Source organism: Lygodium microphyllum, chromosome 10, assembly GCF_053477565.2.
Source record: "Lygodium microphyllum isolate KBCC chromosome 10, Lygodium_microphyllum_v1.1.10, whole genome shotgun sequence".
Lineage (NCBI taxonomy): Eukaryota > Viridiplantae > Streptophyta > Polypodiopsida > Schizaeales > Lygodiaceae > Lygodium > Lygodium microphyllum.
In genome coordinates, this window is record NC_141144.1 from 103,340,032 (window position 1) to 103,359,525 (window position 19,494).

At 45.1% G+C, this 19,494-nt stretch overlaps 1 protein-coding gene across 1 annotated transcript in view; it reads right to left on the minus strand.

Moving 5' to 3' along the window:
* Positions 1 to 898: 898 nt before the first annotated feature.
* PEX6 (peroxin 6) overlaps positions 899 to 19,494 on the minus strand; it is a 117,609-nt gene continuing 99,013 nt past the window's right edge. The window contains exons 15-16 of the mRNA XM_087686698.1: positions 2,090 to 2,167; positions 899 to 1,941 (exon numbers count right to left, since the gene is read on the minus strand). Coding sequence (XP_087542824.1) covers positions 1,861 to 1,941; positions 2,090 to 2,167 — 159 coding nt within the window. The 3' untranslated portion in view covers positions 899 to 1,860. The remainder of the gene's footprint in view (positions 1,942 to 2,089; positions 2,168 to 19,494) is intronic.

Here is a 19,494-nt window from a genome sequence, read left to right on the forward strand (position 1 = left end):
TCCCCCCTCGCTTTCCTCAACTATCTTTTCTTACAGTCACCCGCCACCTGAACATACCCCACACTAACTCTAGAGCTGGGCTTTCCAACTTTCTGGTTTTCTGTATCGGAAGAGGATAAATGACTTGCAGGTGCGTTGGGCCTGTTCGGCAAGGCAGCGAGACATCTCGGTCACTCCCCACTCACACACCGGCCACACTCAGCAAAAAAAGGAAGTGCGGAGGTGAAAAAACACTATTGCCCAAGTTCGCGAGGTTTAAACCCTGGTCCTGGGGGCTTGCAATGCTGAATGCTTCACGATACGCTCTGGATTGTCGCACACCCACAGTCACAGTCGTTTTCAAATTTAGAATATACATAATTTCTAGCTTTCCCGCCATCATCAGTATTGCCTTTAGGGTAGCACCATGCCCCGTCATCGCACCGCTAGCTTAGCACATAGGCAGGCACACCAAGCCACTTACCACATCGAGTTCTTCGCGCAACCAAAATGGTGTCTTTGAGTCACCAAACTAGTACAATCTTGCCAAGAAGCATTGACAACTAGCCATCAAGCTCCCCATGATTAAACCTAACCTCACAATTATTATCGTTGGCCTTCCATGCTATCTACAAAACCATGATGATACACCTGCTTCTATTGCCAAGATACTAAGGCTCCAACCTCTACACTCAATCATCATCCTTGCACCCGAAGAAAACCCTAGTACTTCTTCAATAGATATCCACGGATCCAGGAAAAACCTTGTTAGTCACGTGGAAGAAAACCCTCAAACTCCTTCCGACCAAAGCTCAAGAAACTTAACTGCTAACGCCTTCCAAATCTATCTTGCAAAAAGGCCAAAAACCATTCCTTCCATTGCTTGCCATAGCCCATCCATGCAACACCATCTCATTCTTAGTCAGCTTTGGGCCTTTAGGAAAAAATCCTCACAACAGCTTCATAGGCATTCCCCTTTGCTTGCATTACAACATTCATCCCCATGGCTGGAATGGGATTTTGTACACTTGGATGATTTTCTGAAACAATCAACAAATCAGGTTTGTCAAAAGATGGTTGAGAATAAGACATGGGTGCCTGAGAAAGTAAATAAAGTTTAGCCTTCCAAGGATAGTAAACCTAAGTGGCATGATTGGCACTATTCCTTGTGGTGTAAACTTCCCTGTAAGGGGAAAGTATTTGCCCAAAGGCTTCTTGAAGGGGTCTCTCCCCGCGGGGAATATGCTGCAATGTGGAAAGGTCTCCCATGGTAGATGCTCCTGCCCATCTCCTTATTTCCTGCCTAGTTGCTAGGCACATCTCAGGTTTCATTTCCAAAGCATGGACTTTAGTTGTACATGAACATACAATTATCCATACCTCTCTCTTTCATGTTTTGTGTTGGACTGTCCATTGCCATATTTGGAAGACATATAACACATTCATTTTTCATTCAGCGTCAAGTATCCATGGTCATGTGGGCAATGTTTGTCAGACTGTTACTGTGGTAAGTTATTTCCATGGTTTTTGTTGGTGTGGTCCTTAGAGAGCTAGCTGCCCCATGGATGGAGATCATTGCTTCCACGTCAGTTGTACCCACTTTGTGATTCCTTTCTCCTGTCATTGTAGCCTTGTAGCTTCATGTGTTGTTTGTAGCCTTGTGGCTTCCAGTGTTGTATTCTACCTAGAGTCTGCTTGATTGGCTAGACGCCCTTCGTAATATTTATATTCGTTGATCGAAAATCCTTCATGAAAGAAAAAGAAATGACTAAACCATATTGGCTTAACCAAAAGTGCATTACATATAAATAAAAATATAACCCATTTGTTGGGTTTTTCTGGCTTTTCTTGGCCTGATACAACGCCATCCATAAGAGCCTTCTAGCCTTCAAACTGTGCACGCATCTTCTCATATCTCATGAGCTCAGCTTCAGAGAGTGATGGTGTCAATTCTTGCAGTGCCTGCATGCAAAAAGAATCTCAGTAACAATACTTCTGTATTTTAAATGCTGTGTTCTACAAAAACTCATTGCCATCAGCTTAATTTCACCCCTGAGAAGCTATATTAAATCCTCAACAAAAGAATGATGTGTAAGATGATAAGTTGTACCTCTGTAAAATCTTCATGTTCCACTACTATCTCTTCTGCTGTCAAATCATCTACTTCATCATTTGCCACCATAAATACCTGAAAAATAATGACCCAGTTCTAATGATAGTTAGATGCAGCACAATGACAAATATGCTGCAAGGAAAACAGCATTTTTCTTACAAAAATGAATTGTCAGTCCAAACAAGAGTGCACAGAATGCACATGATCATTATTGCCTAGAACAAGTTAATTTGAGTAGCTTCTTGCAAGTTACAGTAAAGCATGAAAATCCATTTGCATCAGCCATCTCACAAAACAGAGAAGTGATAATAAACAAATGCAAAAAGAGAGGAGAGACAGCACAAAAGAGAGAGGAAGAGGAACTGTCATATGTCCTGGTCAACTTTAGGTAACTTGATGTGATCCAAGTGTTCAACGCAAGGGTAAAAGACGAAGACAACACCACCACGTGTTCTGGTGACCTTTAGGTAACTTGCTGTGATCCAATTGTTATCTGTTTTTTTTTGTTTGAAGTTTTATTTGGCAAGATGAAAAATGAATGTGTAAGTTTTGTGGCATGACAATTAGCAATGCCAACGGGAAACCGTCATGAGCGGTTCCAGATTGGTGGTAAGACATTGGGCTATTTTCTTATCCAGTTGGAGCCAACCCAAAAGTGCATGTCAACCATTACATTAATATGCCCTAATGGGCAATACTTACAAATCTAACTTGGGCCAGGAAACTTAGAAGAACAGAACCATGTGCATTTTTTTGGAAGCTGCTCTAAAGCTTGGAGAATTTGGACTGCACCAAGAAATATGTTAGCATTGAGCATCAATTGAGCCCTGTACATTGAATGGCATAAGCCCTTGGTCAAACATGTCACTTATGTGTGCTACTAGTCATCCTTCCCTGAACATTGTACATGTATATTGTATAATATGTGCACAACCACAGCTCCTTAGGGCGTTTCCTCATAAATGTCACAATAATTAAGTAATGCTTTAACTTCCCCTTAAGAGCTGTTTTTTTCCTTGAAAAATGAGATTGGGAAGGTCTAATTGCAAAGTGGTAAACCTTTTTGAACAGTGCTTCCATGCTCCCATGTTGAACTCTCTTCTAAACAATCCTTTCACTTTACCGAGTTCTTGGTAGGTAGTACTCCTTGTTCATCTACTAAGTCCCTCAAGCTTGGTATTGTCTACCTTTTTTGGGATCAGTCATTACACCCTCTCCAGAAGGTCCAAAGTTTTACATCTTTCATATGTACAGGGATTTTGCTACATTATGCTTAATGTGGATGACTTCATCTTATGTACAGGGATTTTGCTACATTGTGCTTAATGTGGATGACTTCATCATTAGTGGCTCAACTACTTCAAAGATAAAGGCTATCCATGCATGGCTAACTTCAGCATTTGAGAAAACTGCCTAGTTATCTCTCCTACTTTCTGGGCATGGAGGCTTTTCAGCATCTAGGATGCATCTTTGTATCACAACAAAAGTATCCTCTTCCTTTAGTTAAGCATTCTCTCTCTGTTGATGCCACTCCAATACTCACCCCTCTAGAGTCAGCCCTCAAACTGGGGTAGCACCTGGTTTGACCTCCACATGATTACCATGACTACCTCTTCATGCTACGACTAAGGCAATTTATCTTCACAAGTTCCTAGCAAAGATGCAATTCTATATAGTTTTCCCTGCAATTGTCCACATCAGCAACCAAAGTGCCGTTAGTGCTAGCTATAATCCCATTGCCTCTCCCTCAATCAAACATATGGGGATTCATTTTCACTTCTCCAAAGAGAAGGTGAAAATAGGTACCATTCAGCTGGTGCAAGTGTCTTTAGTGGACAATGATGTTGGCCATACACAATAGTGTGATGATCACATACCAACAGCAGCATGTTGCCTCTCTCTCCAACACAATGAGAGTGATGATGATGAAGCAAGCAAGGAGGGCATAGGTAGGGGTGGCTCTAAATGCAGATATGGGTGATGATGATGATGGCAACACTAATGAATGCAAACAACAAAAGCCTAATAGGATGGTTCGTAGATGTTTTGGATTTATTTGATCCTGCTCTCTCTCTCTCTTTTTTTTTTTCGTAAACTCTCTCTCTCTCTCTCTCTCTTTTCGTAAAGATAATTGAATTAAGTAGTAAATATTTACATCAGACCATCAGGTCAGCATTCTCTCTGTATCTCTTACTTTCTGTTACATCAGACCATCAGGTCAGCATTCTCTCTGTATCTCTTACTTTCTGTTACATTAGACCATCAGGTCATCAGAGAAACTCTCTCTCTCTCTCTCTCTCTCTCTCTCTCTCTCTCTCTCTCTCTCTGTGTGTTTACATTCTGTTGCATCAGACCATCAGGTCCTCAAAGAAAGTGACGAAAGACTATTAGGACTAAGTCACAGAGAGAAAATCACACTGCTGGTGTAGAGCGAACAATGGCCAGCCAGTGGGCAGCAATGTCAGGAAGAACCAGGTCAGCTGATATCATAGAAGAAATCTGCCATAGCACTAAACCTCGAATACGGGCCATGTGACCATGGATGCCCAAGACCGAATCATAAAGAAAGGCATTCCGAGTTCGCCAAAAATGCCACAAGGCAGTCCATCTAAGGAACTAGAACAGGCAGGAATAATCAGAATGCAAAGAAGGCACGGAGGGCAGCTTTCCCATAATCCATGACCGGGCTGTTATCCCTGGAGCCGAGTCGCCAAGAGCCAGACGCGAGAAATAAAACACCAGATCCGTCGTGCTACTGGAAAAGAGGCAAAAAGATGAAGCAATGTTTCATCACATGTAGTGCAAAATACACAACGACCAGCAGAGATCTTTCGGGCACGCAACACCTCTCCAGTTGGAAGACCACCAATCAACAGTCTCCGCAAGAAAACTTTCCCCTGATAGGGAACCTTAGATTTCCAAAGTTGAAGGAATCTTTCCTTCCACTTCTTATTGCAGTCCCTAATATGCCATAATTTTTTCACCTTTGTAGTGACCCATCTCTTGGCCTCCACCATCTGATGGTATATCTGGTTAGCAGACCTCTTCTCAAAATTATCCGGAATCACAAACTTCTAGTCACGCCATGGATACAATGGTTGTAGCATTGGTAAAGGAGAGAACCTCTGAAGTGTGACTTGTATGGATGACCAGATATCACAATATCCACGGGGTACCCGAAAGTGTTGAGGAATACGCCGAAAAGAGTAAAGACGAGACTGCCCAGGAATAACACCATCAAAAACTGTTTGCGATCCCAAACGAGCCATTCTATGCAAATCTTTGTTCGGCCAATCCAACAACCTGGAGGAGGCTAAGACCTCTCCTTGAAGTGAATTCGCCTCCTTGCGAATCTCAGGAGGGCACCAAACTGAAAAACGTAAGATCTCCTTCCAGGATGCAATCAAATGAGAAAGGAGAAAAGACTAGGTCGTCTTAATTGGACTCCAGGAGTTGAGCACATGCCACTAGGAGGCACAAATAATTGTATTACCGTGAGAGATGCTATTCTTTTCAATGAAAAATTTTGCAATGTCCGACCAAGGATGACTTTGTACACATAACACCTACAAAAGGGCCAACCTCAAGGCTTTCATATGCAAATTAACAACCAACAAGGCTGCTCCCCCCATTCGTTTAGGTGTGTAGTCACATGCTGCCACGAAATCCAAACCTGACCCAATCGATTCCCCTTCTTTTTCCACAACATAAACCTGATAGGCTGAACAAGTTCCAAAAGGCACTTCCTAGTCCAAGGAAGGAGTGGCAAAAAGAACGATATCATACTGATCATAATACTTTGAGCAACTTTCAGTCTGACATGTAAAGGCCAGCCTTGAGATTTCCAGTACCTGAACCTGTCATGAATCCGAGAGGCCATCCAGTCCAGTAAGACCAAGGGTGCTACCTCCACCCCAATAGGATATCCCAAGTGTCTGGTTATATTTCCCTTTGGGATCACAATTCCATGCTAGCCCAAGGCCTGCAGATCAGTCTCCGTACAGGAGAGAAGTGTAGATTTTTGCATATTAATATGGAGAACAGATGCCAAAGCAAAAAGATTCCATGCCACCATTGCCCGATTAACATTAGTGCGATCAGCCTTAAGGAACATAAAAGAATCATTTGCCAAAGATTGATCCACAAGTTGAGTACCACTGAGAAGGGTCAAGCCAACTATCTCGCCTTGGTCAGCCAACTTGTCCAACAATGAGAGCATCGGGTGAGTGACCAAAACAAACAACAAAGGGCTGAGAGGGCAGCCTTGCCTAAGAGATCGAGATAAGGCAATATCTTCCATGATCCCTCCATTAAGAGCAATACAAACTACAGCTTCCTAACCAATAGTGTCAACAAGAGAAACCATGCAAGGGCCAAATCCCATTGTAGACAATAATTGCCGCAAAAAAGGCCAGCTAACATGATCAAATGCCTTCTCAATATCAAGCTGAAGCATCACTACTTGTTGTCCTAAAGCTTTAGCATAGTCAATTCCTAGTTGAACATTCAAGATGTTATGCATGATATTCCGACCTTTAATGAAACCATATTGACGTGGATGAACCAGGTGCAAAAAAACTTTCTGCAATTTGTTTGCAATGATTTTGGAGAAAATTTTATATAATGAACCCATAATGGAAATAGGTCTCCATTGTTTCAAAGAGATAGGGGAGGGAACCTTGGGCAACAACCGAATGACAGCAATCTTCCAATCGAATGGCATGGTACCAGAGTTCCACACTTGCTGGCACAGGCGAGTCAATGGGTCTTTAAGCTGTTACACATTAGCTGAAAGCAGCTCATTAGGAAGCCCATCCCAGCCAGGGCCTTTCCTTTGGGGTAGATGGGATAGCACTTCTTCCACTTCATCTTCTGAAATATCCGCCTCCATTAAGTCCATCCATTCTGGTTTGACCTGGTTGCTTACCAACTTGCAAATATAGTGGTGAGCAGAGAGGACAACATCAGAAAATTCTCTTGCGGACCCAACAAGGACTTATAAAAGTTGACACACATACGAATGATGGAGGCCGGATCCATCACCATAACACCCTGTTCATCCATTAAGCGCACAATATTTTCCCTAGCATATTTTTGGTGCAGGCGAGGAAAGAATTGATGGGATTGGCAGTTATTATCGTATAAAGCTTCTGCTTTGGCTAGAATTTGTATTTTGCATATTCCTGTTCTTGAAGAGAATGAACCCTGTCTTTCAACCATTCAATACATGTGATCAATTCATCATTAGAATCCCCTGATTGACTTAAAGACAAGGAGTGGTCCAATAAAGATTGGGCATTTTGCAATTCAGCTCGTAAAGAGGAAGCTTGCTGAATACCATACTGACAGGATAATTGTCGGGCATTGTCCTTAAAAACAGCCCATGCATACCTCCCTCCAGATAGGACCTTCAAGCTAAAGGAAGCAATCAGTTGCTGAACATATTCCAAAAACTGATTCTGCTGCAGAAAAGATTGATTAAAACGAAGTGGCAACCGAGTAAGAAGAGCCTTAAAATACATGAACAGGTCTATGGGTCATTTCCAAGACCAAAGGGTAGCGATCTGATAAGACACGCTGTCATTCCACCCACATGTTAATAACTGCAGGAAGAAAGGAATCACTCTGACAAATATATATCTGATCCAGTCTGGCCCATGTGTTAGGATGCTACAAAGACCGATAGGTACAACCAGATTGTGATGAATACATCTAGGACCACGTGTTCTGCTTCAAAGATCCAACTACAAGGGCATCCCAAGTCTATCGCTCAGGACCATCCATAACTCAGTGTAGAGAAGTAGCCTGATCCCTAGATAGACATGCATTAAAGTTGCCCATGACAAAACCATGGTGAGCCATGGAAAGGCAGCGCAGGTCATCCCAAAGTTGACGACACTCCCTTACCATGGAAGGAGCATACACGCCCACCAACCACAAAGCCTCTCCCTCATAAAGTATCTCCAGAATTACAAATCGACCTCGATGATCTTGAGAAACCAGCGATGGCTGCAGGCACGATTTGATAGCCAACATAACTCCAGATTTATATGGAGCTTGACCACTAAACAAAACAACATAATCCTTATAAACATAGGAGAATCTAGCCAAAGCATGTTGTTTATACTCCACCGCACAAAATACATCCCACTTTCCAGCAAACACAACTTTCCACAACCGACATTGCTTGCTACGCGAAGAGATACCTTTCACATTCCACAAAGCAATTCTCATAATAAATCGAAAATGAGAAAACTATTGAACCACTGGTTTTCCTTTCCCTTTTATATCTATAGCTTTCGATGCCTGGGATCTTTCCATCTCGCTTTGGATTACATCTACAAGGTCTACCCTTTGCAAACCAGCAATTGAAGCATGAGAAGAAAACTGTTGTTGCTGTGAATGAAAAACATCCCTAGGAGGCACAAGCATCCCCTGCATATCAAAGCGCAAAGCAGAATTGGAATTCCTTTTCTCATCCCCGGTTGGAGCACGTGAAGATTGAGGGTTCATGTAAAACCCCCTACCTTTGCATTGAAAAGTCTGAGTGATAGGGTGTGGCGATGGGTGGGCAGGAGCCGAACGAGAAAAGCTTGTCTTGCATTACGTCTAACCACCGATACCCAAGAATCTTCCCGAGAAGACACATTCCAATCAACCGGAAGGGAAGTACACTCAGGGCCCACTTGAGGAACCTCCTTTTTACCTTCATCACGACCATGTTCGGGAGGCATCTTAGGATCAGCTTGAAGCTGTTGATGTATGTGGGGAGGATGGTGATCTTGCATATCCATGTCTAAATCTATAGATTGCTTCAAAACCTCTGGATTTTTGTCACATTCCAAAATAAAATGGCCCAATTAGCCACATCGGAAACAGTGTCATGCAAAAGTACCCCATTTCAGCTCATAGACCAAGGTTTGCAATCCTAGAACCTGAAAACGAATTTTGGTCGGTGGGAGAGGTTTCCCTGTGTCCCAAAGCATGCATGCCCTGTTCCAATTGCAGGAAGCCAGCCGAGGCTCTACTAACACGTCAACTAAGGTTCTCAAGACCAAAGGGAGGTCTCCAAAGATGCGCAAGGAAATCAACCACCTCCACCCAAATAGGGCATGCCTGCCTCAACACCTCCTGAACTCGGCTCTAGGCCTCCAAGGGACCATGTAAACCAGTTGCCCATCCAAAATCAAAGAGATGCACTGCATGATGAATGACCACACTTCCGAGGAGCGAAAAAGCACCTCAAAAAACCCCGTGGGACCATCATAAATCTCTTCAACAAGAAGGGCATGCACATGCCTTGGAGCATCTTCTTGGCACTGTTGAACCTTTACAAGCATAGACAGCAGCCAAGTACGAATCCTTGTGATCAAGGGAGTCCTTCCTGTAAAATAAAAGATGGCTGCCCTCTCACGGAAGGTAGCAATATGCTATAGAACCAGTTCCGTTCCCATGACTGCGTCTACATGATCCCCTTCCGTAAAAGAGTTAGCTTTACCCTCATTAGCATGAACATAATTGGACATAAGATGATTGGCAATGGCCAGTATGAACTGAAGAGACCCATTAGCCTGGACCTCTGGCTGAGGCAAATTTAGGGGGCATAATAGCGGATCTTCAATCGACATCTTCTGACGTTTACCTGTCTCATCCCCTTTTGCCAACTAATTGGAATCCTTTGCCAATGAATCACTGTCTGAATTCGGTAGAAGTTGGTCATTCCCATTCCCTAAATGCTGGTCGAGAAAGGCCACATCGATACCATTTGTCTCTTATAGATTCTCCATCATTGATCTAGATCCTGAGCATAAACTGCTTTGTCTCCCTTATTGTAGGCTTGAAGACCACAAGTGTCTCTCTCTCTCTCTCTCTCTCTCTCTCTCTCTCTCTCTGACTGAGTGCAGGCAGTGAGCACTCTGATCTGTGCAGGGACGCAATCATGTCCTGCCAAATTATGTCTCTCTTTCACTTCTCGGCACAACAGCGTGCACATTGTGGCACCCGGGAGCAACAGGACGCAGGGCTGATGTGTAGCAGAGCAATAGGTGCAGAATACCTGGCTGTGACCTGACACTTGCTGTTGTTGTAAAAAATAGGCGAGATTAGGGTTCGCAGCGCCTGTGCAGATCAGGAGGAGCACGAACAGGACCGCTGACCATCAGGGTGGTCGAATCTGATGAGCGGCGTGAAGTAATGGGGCAGGCGACTGACGCAGGTCCATTCCGGCAGGGCACACACAGGTCCAGGCGACAACAGAGACGCGCAGGCCCAGACGATGGCAGGCAGCGGCAACGATGCGTAGGTCCGCGATGGCAGGGACACACGGGTCAGACATGCGACTGAAGGGCTTCCATCTCCGTCGCGTCCACGCCTCTTCTCTCTCTCTCTCTCTCTCTCTCTCTTTTTTTCGTAAAAGGTAATTGTATTAATTACGAAAAAAGTACAAGATTACTTGATTACAAGAGACATGACGACAATCTAAGCCATCATGTGAAGAGGTTCTAAGTACTACAAGTTACAACGTCATGGCAAAGACGCAGAGGAAATTGCCATATGCCAGGGACGTGAGTCCTCCCTAGAGAGCAAATCAGAATGCTGGAGAAGATCTAACTGCCAATACAAGAGGCCCTTAAGCCTCGCAATATGCCGCTGAACATTATAGGCGGAGTCAAAAAGAAAAGCATTCCGAATGGTCCAGTTATGCCAACAGCCCCAATATCGAAGAAAATGATACATGAGCTTCATATGTGGCTGTGCCGGAGTGGGGCATTTGGGCTGCCCGAAAACCCAATCAAAGGGGCGCAGGGTGAAACCAACCACCCCTTGTCAAACAGCCGACAAAAATAACCAAACTTTCTTAGCGATGGGGCAAGAAATAAATCGGTGGCGGGCGGATTCCACAGTAGTGGTGCAAAAGAAACAGTTGCCATTGGAGATTCGTCGCTTGGAAAGAGCTGAAGCAAGCGGAAGACCACCAATCATCACTCGCCAAAGAAAGACTTTATATTTGAAGGGTGTCTTGTTCAACCAGCCCTCCATCATAGTCGCCCTCCACCATGACCGGGATTTACGCAATCCCCATAAAGCATTCACTTTAGTGACTAGCCATTGATGATCTTTAATCAGAAGATGATACACTTAGTTAGCAGAAGCTTTGCTTAAAGTCAGCCGGCCTTGTAGGTCCCAATCCTGCCAAGGATGATCCGAAGCAAGGGCAGGAAAGGGCTGTCGACTCTGGAGCACCCTCAAAAGCTGTTCCCATAAAGGCCTGTATCCACGAGGGATCGTGAAGAGCCTCCTGGCTGTACGAAACGATATAAGCACATTGTGACTGGCAAGGGTGGCATCCGCAACTGAAGACAAGCCCAAGCGTGCCATCCGGTTGAATTGTGGTCTAAGCTCATGTTTACCTTCCCATGAAAGTAAACGCGAGACTGCCAGCAATTCCAATTGAAAAGAGTTAGTAGCTAAGCGATCCTCCGTTGGATGCCACTAAGCCTTTTGGAGGACCTGTTTCCAGGAACATACCAAATGAGTAAGCAGCGACGAAGAAGAACTGGAGAACCGCGAATCAGCATTAAGAACATGCCACCAAGAACTCCGGATTTGGGTATTGCCATGCAGAAGGCCATGGCCCTCAAGGAAATAACGGGCTATATCGACCCATGGATGATGATCCGAGCACATGGCGCGGAAAAGAGACCAACGGAGTGCCTACATGTGAGTTTGGGCATCTAAAATAGCTCCGCCACCCATGCATTTGGGGGTGTGCACATGCGACCAAGAGATCCAGGAAATACCTGCATGCAATGAGTCCTTCTTCCATAGCATGAAACGAATAGACTGAATAAGAGCATTCAGAGTCATAGCAGTCCAGGGCAACAATGGCAAGAAATATGTGAGCGTTGGCAACATAATTGCCTGGGCTACTTTGAGGCGAACATGGAAGGGCCAGGCTTGAGACTTCCAATACATAAACTTATCCACCATTTTCTGAGAAATCCACCGCAGAAGCTGCTTTGGGGGAACATCAACACCCAAAGGGTACCCAAGGTGCCTGACAATGGAGCCACGAGGAACAACCAGACCCTGCCAGTCCAAGGACTACAAATCCGACTCCGTGCAGCTGAGAATGGCTGATTTGAGCGCACTGATACGAAGGCCGGACGCTTGACCAAAGAGACCCCAAACATCCAATGCTTTTCGAAGGTTATCCTTGTCCGCACGCAAAATCATAAAACTATCATCCGCCAGGGATTGGCTAATGAAGTGCTGTCCTGTAGGAAGCGACAGTCCGGCCAACTGAGAAGAGGCTGCCATATGAGATAACATCGAAAGAACTGGATGTGTCGCAAGGCCAAAGAATAGAGGGCTCAAAGGGCACCCTTGTCTGACAGAGCGGGCAAGGACAAAGGGCTCAGTAACACCTCCGTTCAGCATGACTCGCGAAGACGCTGCATCGCTAATGGTGTAGATTAGACGAGACATCCGAGCACCAAAGCCCATAGCAGACATAAGTTCAGCAACGAAAGACCAGTCCAGATAGTCAAAAGCCTTTTCCAGGTCCAGTTGAATCAGTACTACCTCCTGATTAGAATGCCTTGCATAATCAATTGCCAGTTGAGCATTCAATACATTGTGCAGAATATTTCGGCCCTTAATGAAACCATACTGTAGAGGGTGCACAATGGCAGGGAGATGCTTATGGAGCCGATTCGCCATTACTTTGGAAAAGATTTTGTACATTGAACCCATCAAAGAAATTGGGCGCCACTGTGTCAACTTAGATGGCGAAGGAACTTTTGGAAGCAGTTTAATAAGACCTTGTTTCCATGAGGAAGGCATGATCCCCGTTTCCCACACCTGCTGAAACAAAGCCTGCAATGGTTTCGCCAGTTGGGTAGCAAAAGCTTCAAAGAACTCATTGGTGAGACCATCCCAACCCGGACTTTTATCCTTGGGCAAGTATAACAAGACGTCCATAACCTCTGCCTCACAAATATCTGACTCCATAGTAGCTTGCATGTCCTGCGGAAGCTGATTGCGGACCAGGTCATAAAAAACCGAACGGGCCTGATTAATTTGGGCTGAAGGTGGAGAAGTGGAACCGAGAAGGTCACGGAAATAATTTCTGCACATATGCACAATAGTCTGCGGATCCAGGATAAGGTGGCCTTCTGCATCCTCGAGTCTAGTCATATTCTCTCGAGCAGGAGAGGCGTGGAGAGCTCGAAAGAACTTATGGGTCTGACATGCACTATCTTGCAAAGTCTCCGTCAGATGTTGCAGTTTGGCCTGCTAATATGATTTCAACTGGAATTCTTTAATAAGACCAGCCACCCGCATGGCCAGTGCAAGCAGAAATGCATCATCCGGAGTGTCCACCAGCAGAGAACGAACCAAAGCCAGCAGGTCCTCTGCTGCCTGGCGACGCCGCCGACAAAGAGAGGCATGATAGATCCCATACTGCCGAGCAACCCGCTGCACATTAGAGAGCAATCTTTCAAATGACGCAGTACCCTGAGAGAAGTCCACGAAGAATCTATCAATCAATTGCTGCATATAGCCTTGAAAGATTGGATGCTTCAAGTAAGACAAATTGAAACGCAAAGGGAGTCTCCCCAGAAATTGCTTGAAAGGTGCAATGGGTTGTGCAAGGAGCTCGAGCTGCAGCGGGAAATGGTCCGACAAGGCATATTGCTGCAACACTTTTATTTCAAGCATCTCGGGAAGAAAATCATCATTCTGCATGATATATATACGGTCCAATCGCGACCATGTTGTTGCATACTGGGCAGAATGGAAAGTAAACCCTGTAGAAGACGGGTGGAGCCAGGACCAAAGATCTTGCTTAAGAACAGCAAGAGCCAACTCATGCCACATACGACTTTCCGGCACATCCATTACCGAATGCTCCGATGTGGACTGGGAAGAATCAACACACATTGAAATCCCCCATGAAGAAGCCCCGTCTGCCAAGTGACAAGGAGGTCTGCAAAGTCTGCCAAAGCTCCCGACGAGATAACGAATCATTTGGAGCATAGAGGCCAAGTAACCATAAGATTTCCCCTTCGAATAAAATTTCAATCACCAAGAAGCGGCCATGAACATCATTTTTAATAAGAACCGGCTGATATTTGTCATGTACAATCATGAGCACACCCGAATAATGCATGGCCTGTGTCCCTGCATAAAACAAACGAAAGCCATGGCAATCCAAAACTTTTCCGGCTTCACCGTGACTCTTGTGCTCAACAGCGCACAGGACATCCCACTGATTCTCATACAATACAGTCCACATGGCATGTTGCTTTTGTGTCGAGAACAAATTCCTCGCACATTTCACGTGGCTATTCTCATGTGTATTCAAAACAAAATCAGGTACGAGGCATAGCTTGCCTCGATTTGACTTTGTCAGCGAGAATGTCCAGGACTCCCTCGTCCAAGAAAACTGCCAACACCGCAAAAGAGTTCTGCGGACCAGATTTGGAAGTAGACGGCATATCTGCTGACTTGGGGTTGGAACGGGGATAACGACGGTCCCACGAGGTAATGACGTTGCCTCTGGTATCAAAAGCCAGCTTAGCAGGGGGACCCTTTGGACGATCCGAATACATTTTCTTGGCGGGCTGAGGACGGGGGGCAGAGGAAACCATAGCAGGAGCAGAGCGCTCGGAAGACAACATTTCCTTCTTGCGCATATATGTACGCATGGAATCTTGTGAGGTAGTAGGCACAGTATTCTCCATGCCAGCAACAACCCTGTTGCCTTTTTTTGCACGTACTTCAACCTAATCAGTGGCACGGGAATCCAGACCCGAAACCTGTTGTTTACCTTTGGCCAGAACTTGGGGCTGGTGGATAGTATCCAGCGACGGAGCATCACACACCATATCTTCCATGGGCGGCGCAACATGGCCAACATCTGAAGTGTGTTGCTGTTCCGGGCATTCGGCCATAAAATGCCCCAACTGTCCACAGGAAAAGCAATGGCCTGCAAAATTGCCCCATTTCAAACGAAAGTGTAACGGATGCATGCCAGAGCAATTGAGGCGTAACCAAGCAGGCCTTTTTCTTGCAGTGTCCCATAACATACACAAGCGGTTGCGATTCACAGCCCTGAGACTGGGAGGGACCAGAACAGTGCCCACAACGGCCATAGCATCCTTCAATAGTGGCCAATAAACAACTAGACAATTTTCCACTTCTACCCACACAGGGCATTCACGTTGCAGCAGACGCTGAAAATCTGCCATTGGGCGCCATGGAACCACATGAACCAACCGGCGATTAAAAAACAAAGGCAGTTTAGACAGGAGAGCAGCACGGTGCGTCTCCGATTTCAACAGGACCTTAAAAAAACCTCGGGACCCAACAAAAATCTCTTCAACACATTCCCCTTGTAGCAGACTGTGCAGCCACTGGCGAATACGGAAAAGCAGCGGGATTCGACCAGTGAAGAAGAGTATCACAGCGCGATCATAAAACACCGAAAAGGAGCATAGGATAGTTTTTGGGTCCATGGTGGCTTCCAGAATATCTTCAGGTGCAGAGTCAGAAAAGACTTCCTGATTATGTTGAACATAATCGCCAAGCAAAGTGTTGGCAAATTCCAGCAAATGCTCCCAGTCAACATCCTGAGAGTCCACAGAATCCAAAGCAACCTGAGCATAGGAACGATCCTGATGAGCACCGATCTCTTCCGAAGTATGCTTGGTATGTTTACCCGCAGGCTGGATGTCGGGACCAGGGGGCATCTCTTCGTTGCACGGAACCATATCCTCAGGTTCCTCAGCATCAGAATCCGGGCCAAGTGCTGCCACCGTTTGGTCTATGAAATCCAGATCCAAACCAGCCATCGTGTATCACGATCTGATCTCGAAGGAGGACTGACCCTCTCTCTCTCCCGCTCTCTCTCTCTCCAGGCGCGTCACCACAAGATGCTCTTTGCAGGCACCCACCGGCAGCAGACCTTACGTAGGGCAGACGGGACAACAGCGAGAGCGTACCGGGTGTCGGGATAGGTGGCGCAGGTCCAGGCGACCTGGTGTGCAGCAGGCGACGGCGCAGGTCCAGGCGTCCTAGTGTGCAGCAGGCGACGACGCAGGTCCAGGCGACCTGGTGGGTAGCAGGCGACGGCGCAGGTCCAAGCGTCAACGGGGCGCAAGTAAAGCGAACAGGCGACGGCTCTCTCTCCAGGCGGATGTCGCGCGCAGGAAACGGGACGCCAGTGGATGGCGGGGTCCCGCCCAGCACGCAGCAGAGGGCGACCTCTCTCTCTCTCTCTCTCTCTCTCTCTCTCTCTCTCTCAGTCAAGAGAGTTCTTTAGGATCTCAAATTTTACTTTTTCTTTTATTTTACTTTTGCATGTATGATGATGACCCAAAGTGGAATGTAAATGGAAGCATCTATGTCCTATAGGTCCTCTCTCTCTCTCTCTCAGTCAAGAGAGTTCTTTAGAATCTCAAATTTTTCTTTTTCTTTTTATTTTACTTTTGCATGTATGGTGATGACCCAAAGTGGAATGTAAATGGAAGCATCTATGTCCTATAGGTCGAGTTCAGCCTCCCATGGACGTTAATATCGTGAGAGTGCACAATGGAAAGAGGAAAGTGAACATGGAGAGGAGACAAAGAGAGAACGCAGGAGAGAGAAGGAACAATGTCACATGATTATTTAAGTTTCTTGGTGGCAAGTGCTGAATTCCACAAGCCCTATTAAGGTCTTTGTCTTTTCTCCTTTCTCATTTGCATCCTGGCAAGAAATTTTGTGTTTTGCAGTTTGGCACCCTCCCAATCTTCGTAAGGAGGAGAATTCACTGCCAGGAGAAGTGCTGACTACCTCTAGGTTGTTGTACTGGCTTGATAAAGACTTGCAATGAGATGAGTTTAATCAGATGGCTTGCTTGGGGTTGCAAACAATCCACAATGGTGTCATTCCTGGGCAGCCCCGTCTTTATTTTTTCCAGTGCATTCGTCAGTACTTTCAGGTGCCTCATGGCTATCATGACAATTGGTCGTCCTTACAAGAGCAACTTTTGAGGTACTCTCAATTGCCTACTTTACAGCCCTTGTCTCCCTAGCCGGATTGGATGTTTGTGCTACCTGATGATTTTGAGAAGACGTCAACTAATCAAATCTATCATCAAATGGTAGAGGTCAAGAGATGGGTCACTAGAAAGGCCAATAAAATAAGGCATATTCAGGACAACAAAAAGAAGTAGTAGGAAAGATTTCTCAAAATCTCGAAGTCTAAGATTCCTTATCAGGGTAAAGTTTTCATATGGGGGTTGCTTATTGGGGGTCTTCCAACTGGGAATGTGTTGCGTGCTCACAAGCTCTCCCGTGGTTGCTATGTATTTTGCACTACATGCAATGAGACATTGCTTGATCTCTTCGTCTCTTGCCCTGTTGCTCGATAGATTTGGAGTTTTGTTTCCCGTGTGTGGTCCTCAGTGACTCAGCAAACGGATATCAGCTCATTCGTGTATTATGGAAAGGATGCCTTCTATGTCCGCCTTGCAATCAAATCATTCATGCCTTTTTCATTTCCTTCATTGAATAGCTCTGTGGCATATTTGACACACTTGGAATGCCTTCGTTTTTTATTCTACCTCGGGTATCCATGGTCATGTGGCCCGTTTTCGTAATTTTTTGTTATGGCAGATCTCATTTATGGTTTCAGCTGACCTGGTTCTTCCAAACAGTGCTGCTCCTTGGCTCGATATTGTTCGCTCTACTCCGGCTGTCCTTTCTGTGTGATGTTTGTGTGTTATGGTCTTAGAGGCCTTTCGGTTTGATTTGTGTTTGTTCTGTTTTTCTTAGCTGACCTAATGGTTTGATGTAAATATTGCCATTTAATTCAATTATCTTCACGAAAAAATAATTAATAATGTGACTGCAATGGCTGAAGGTGCAAGGCTGCAACAATCAGCCCCAACACGCAGCTCTACGCATTAGTGTGGGCACTAGACGGTAGCAGGGGGATGAGAGAATGAGGAGGGCTAGCTAATCATGAAGGATCAATGATAGAATGAGGAGGGCTGGCTCAAGCACCAATGGAGCTAGCTCCTCCCAAGTGAGAGTCTCCTGACTACAAAAAGTGAGAAGATTGGTGTAGAACACATCATATGTCGGTGATGGAAGATGTGAGAGAAGTGTCCCAAATAGGTCCTCCAAAGAAATGTCTGCACCAATGACTAAAAGCTCATCCCGAATCTCCTCTATCTTGTGGATTTGATCCATAGTTACCTTCGTTCTATGTACAGATTGGTTCATGCTGTACCATATAGTACAAACAGGTCCTCCGATGAAATGTCTGCACCAAGGACTAAAAGTTCATCCCGAATCTTCTCTATCTTGTGGATTTGATCCATAGTTACCTTCGTTCTACGTACATACTGGTTCATGCTGTACTGTACAGTACATTTCCATACCAATTAGTATAAAAGAATAGACTACTTTTTGCCCATAAAGACTGGATCATACAATATCTTCCAACTTGCAAGCCTTATGTTTATTATCATAATTTCAAGCCGCTCTCACACTCTCTCTCCCAACTTCCAAGATGAATATGTAATTCCAAGCCTCTCTCCCCCCTCTCTTTGTCTTTCTCTCCCTCTTTCCCCCCAAACTGCCAAGCCTCTCTCTCTCTCTCTCTCTCTCTCTCTCTCTCTCTATATATATATATATATATATATATATATATATATGGGAAGAAGAAACGAGACTACTTAGCGAAAGCAAAAGCAGAAGTATATCAGCTATTTTTGGGGCGGGATAGCAAGAGCGCATGGAAGATGTTTCATGAAATATAGCCCCCCATACAGATTACATCACCAAATGCTTGCCTTGACTATGGGAGACACTTGTATGACTTGCCAAGACAGCCATCTATGCAGTCCCCCACAAGCTTGTAGGCCAACGCAGTGGTCTTTCTTCACATGGAAAATGGTTAGGGATGCAATTTATAGATTACAAAATGGGAGGGCACAGGATGAGGATGGACTAGTAGCAGAACATTTCTCACATGCTTGTGACATATTAGCACCCATATTAGCACATATGTTCAATAGAGCAATATGGGAAGGTTTCCCTATGAGTTGGTCAGACAATACTATAATTCCGCTATTTAAAAGTGGTGATCCCTTGATTCCTAGCAACTATAGGACTATCATGATTGGTCATACTTTGGCCAAGATATATGGATCTATATTGGAGAATGAACTCAGTGAGTGGGCTGAAATGCAAAGCAAGATAGCACAAGGACAAGCAAGTTTCAGATGAGGATATACCATGCTGGACCATATTCTCACACTTAGAGCCATTATTAAAGAGGGGCGAGCTCGAGACAAGAGGATCTATTATTGCTTTGTAGACTTTCGCAAAGCTTGATACAGTGCC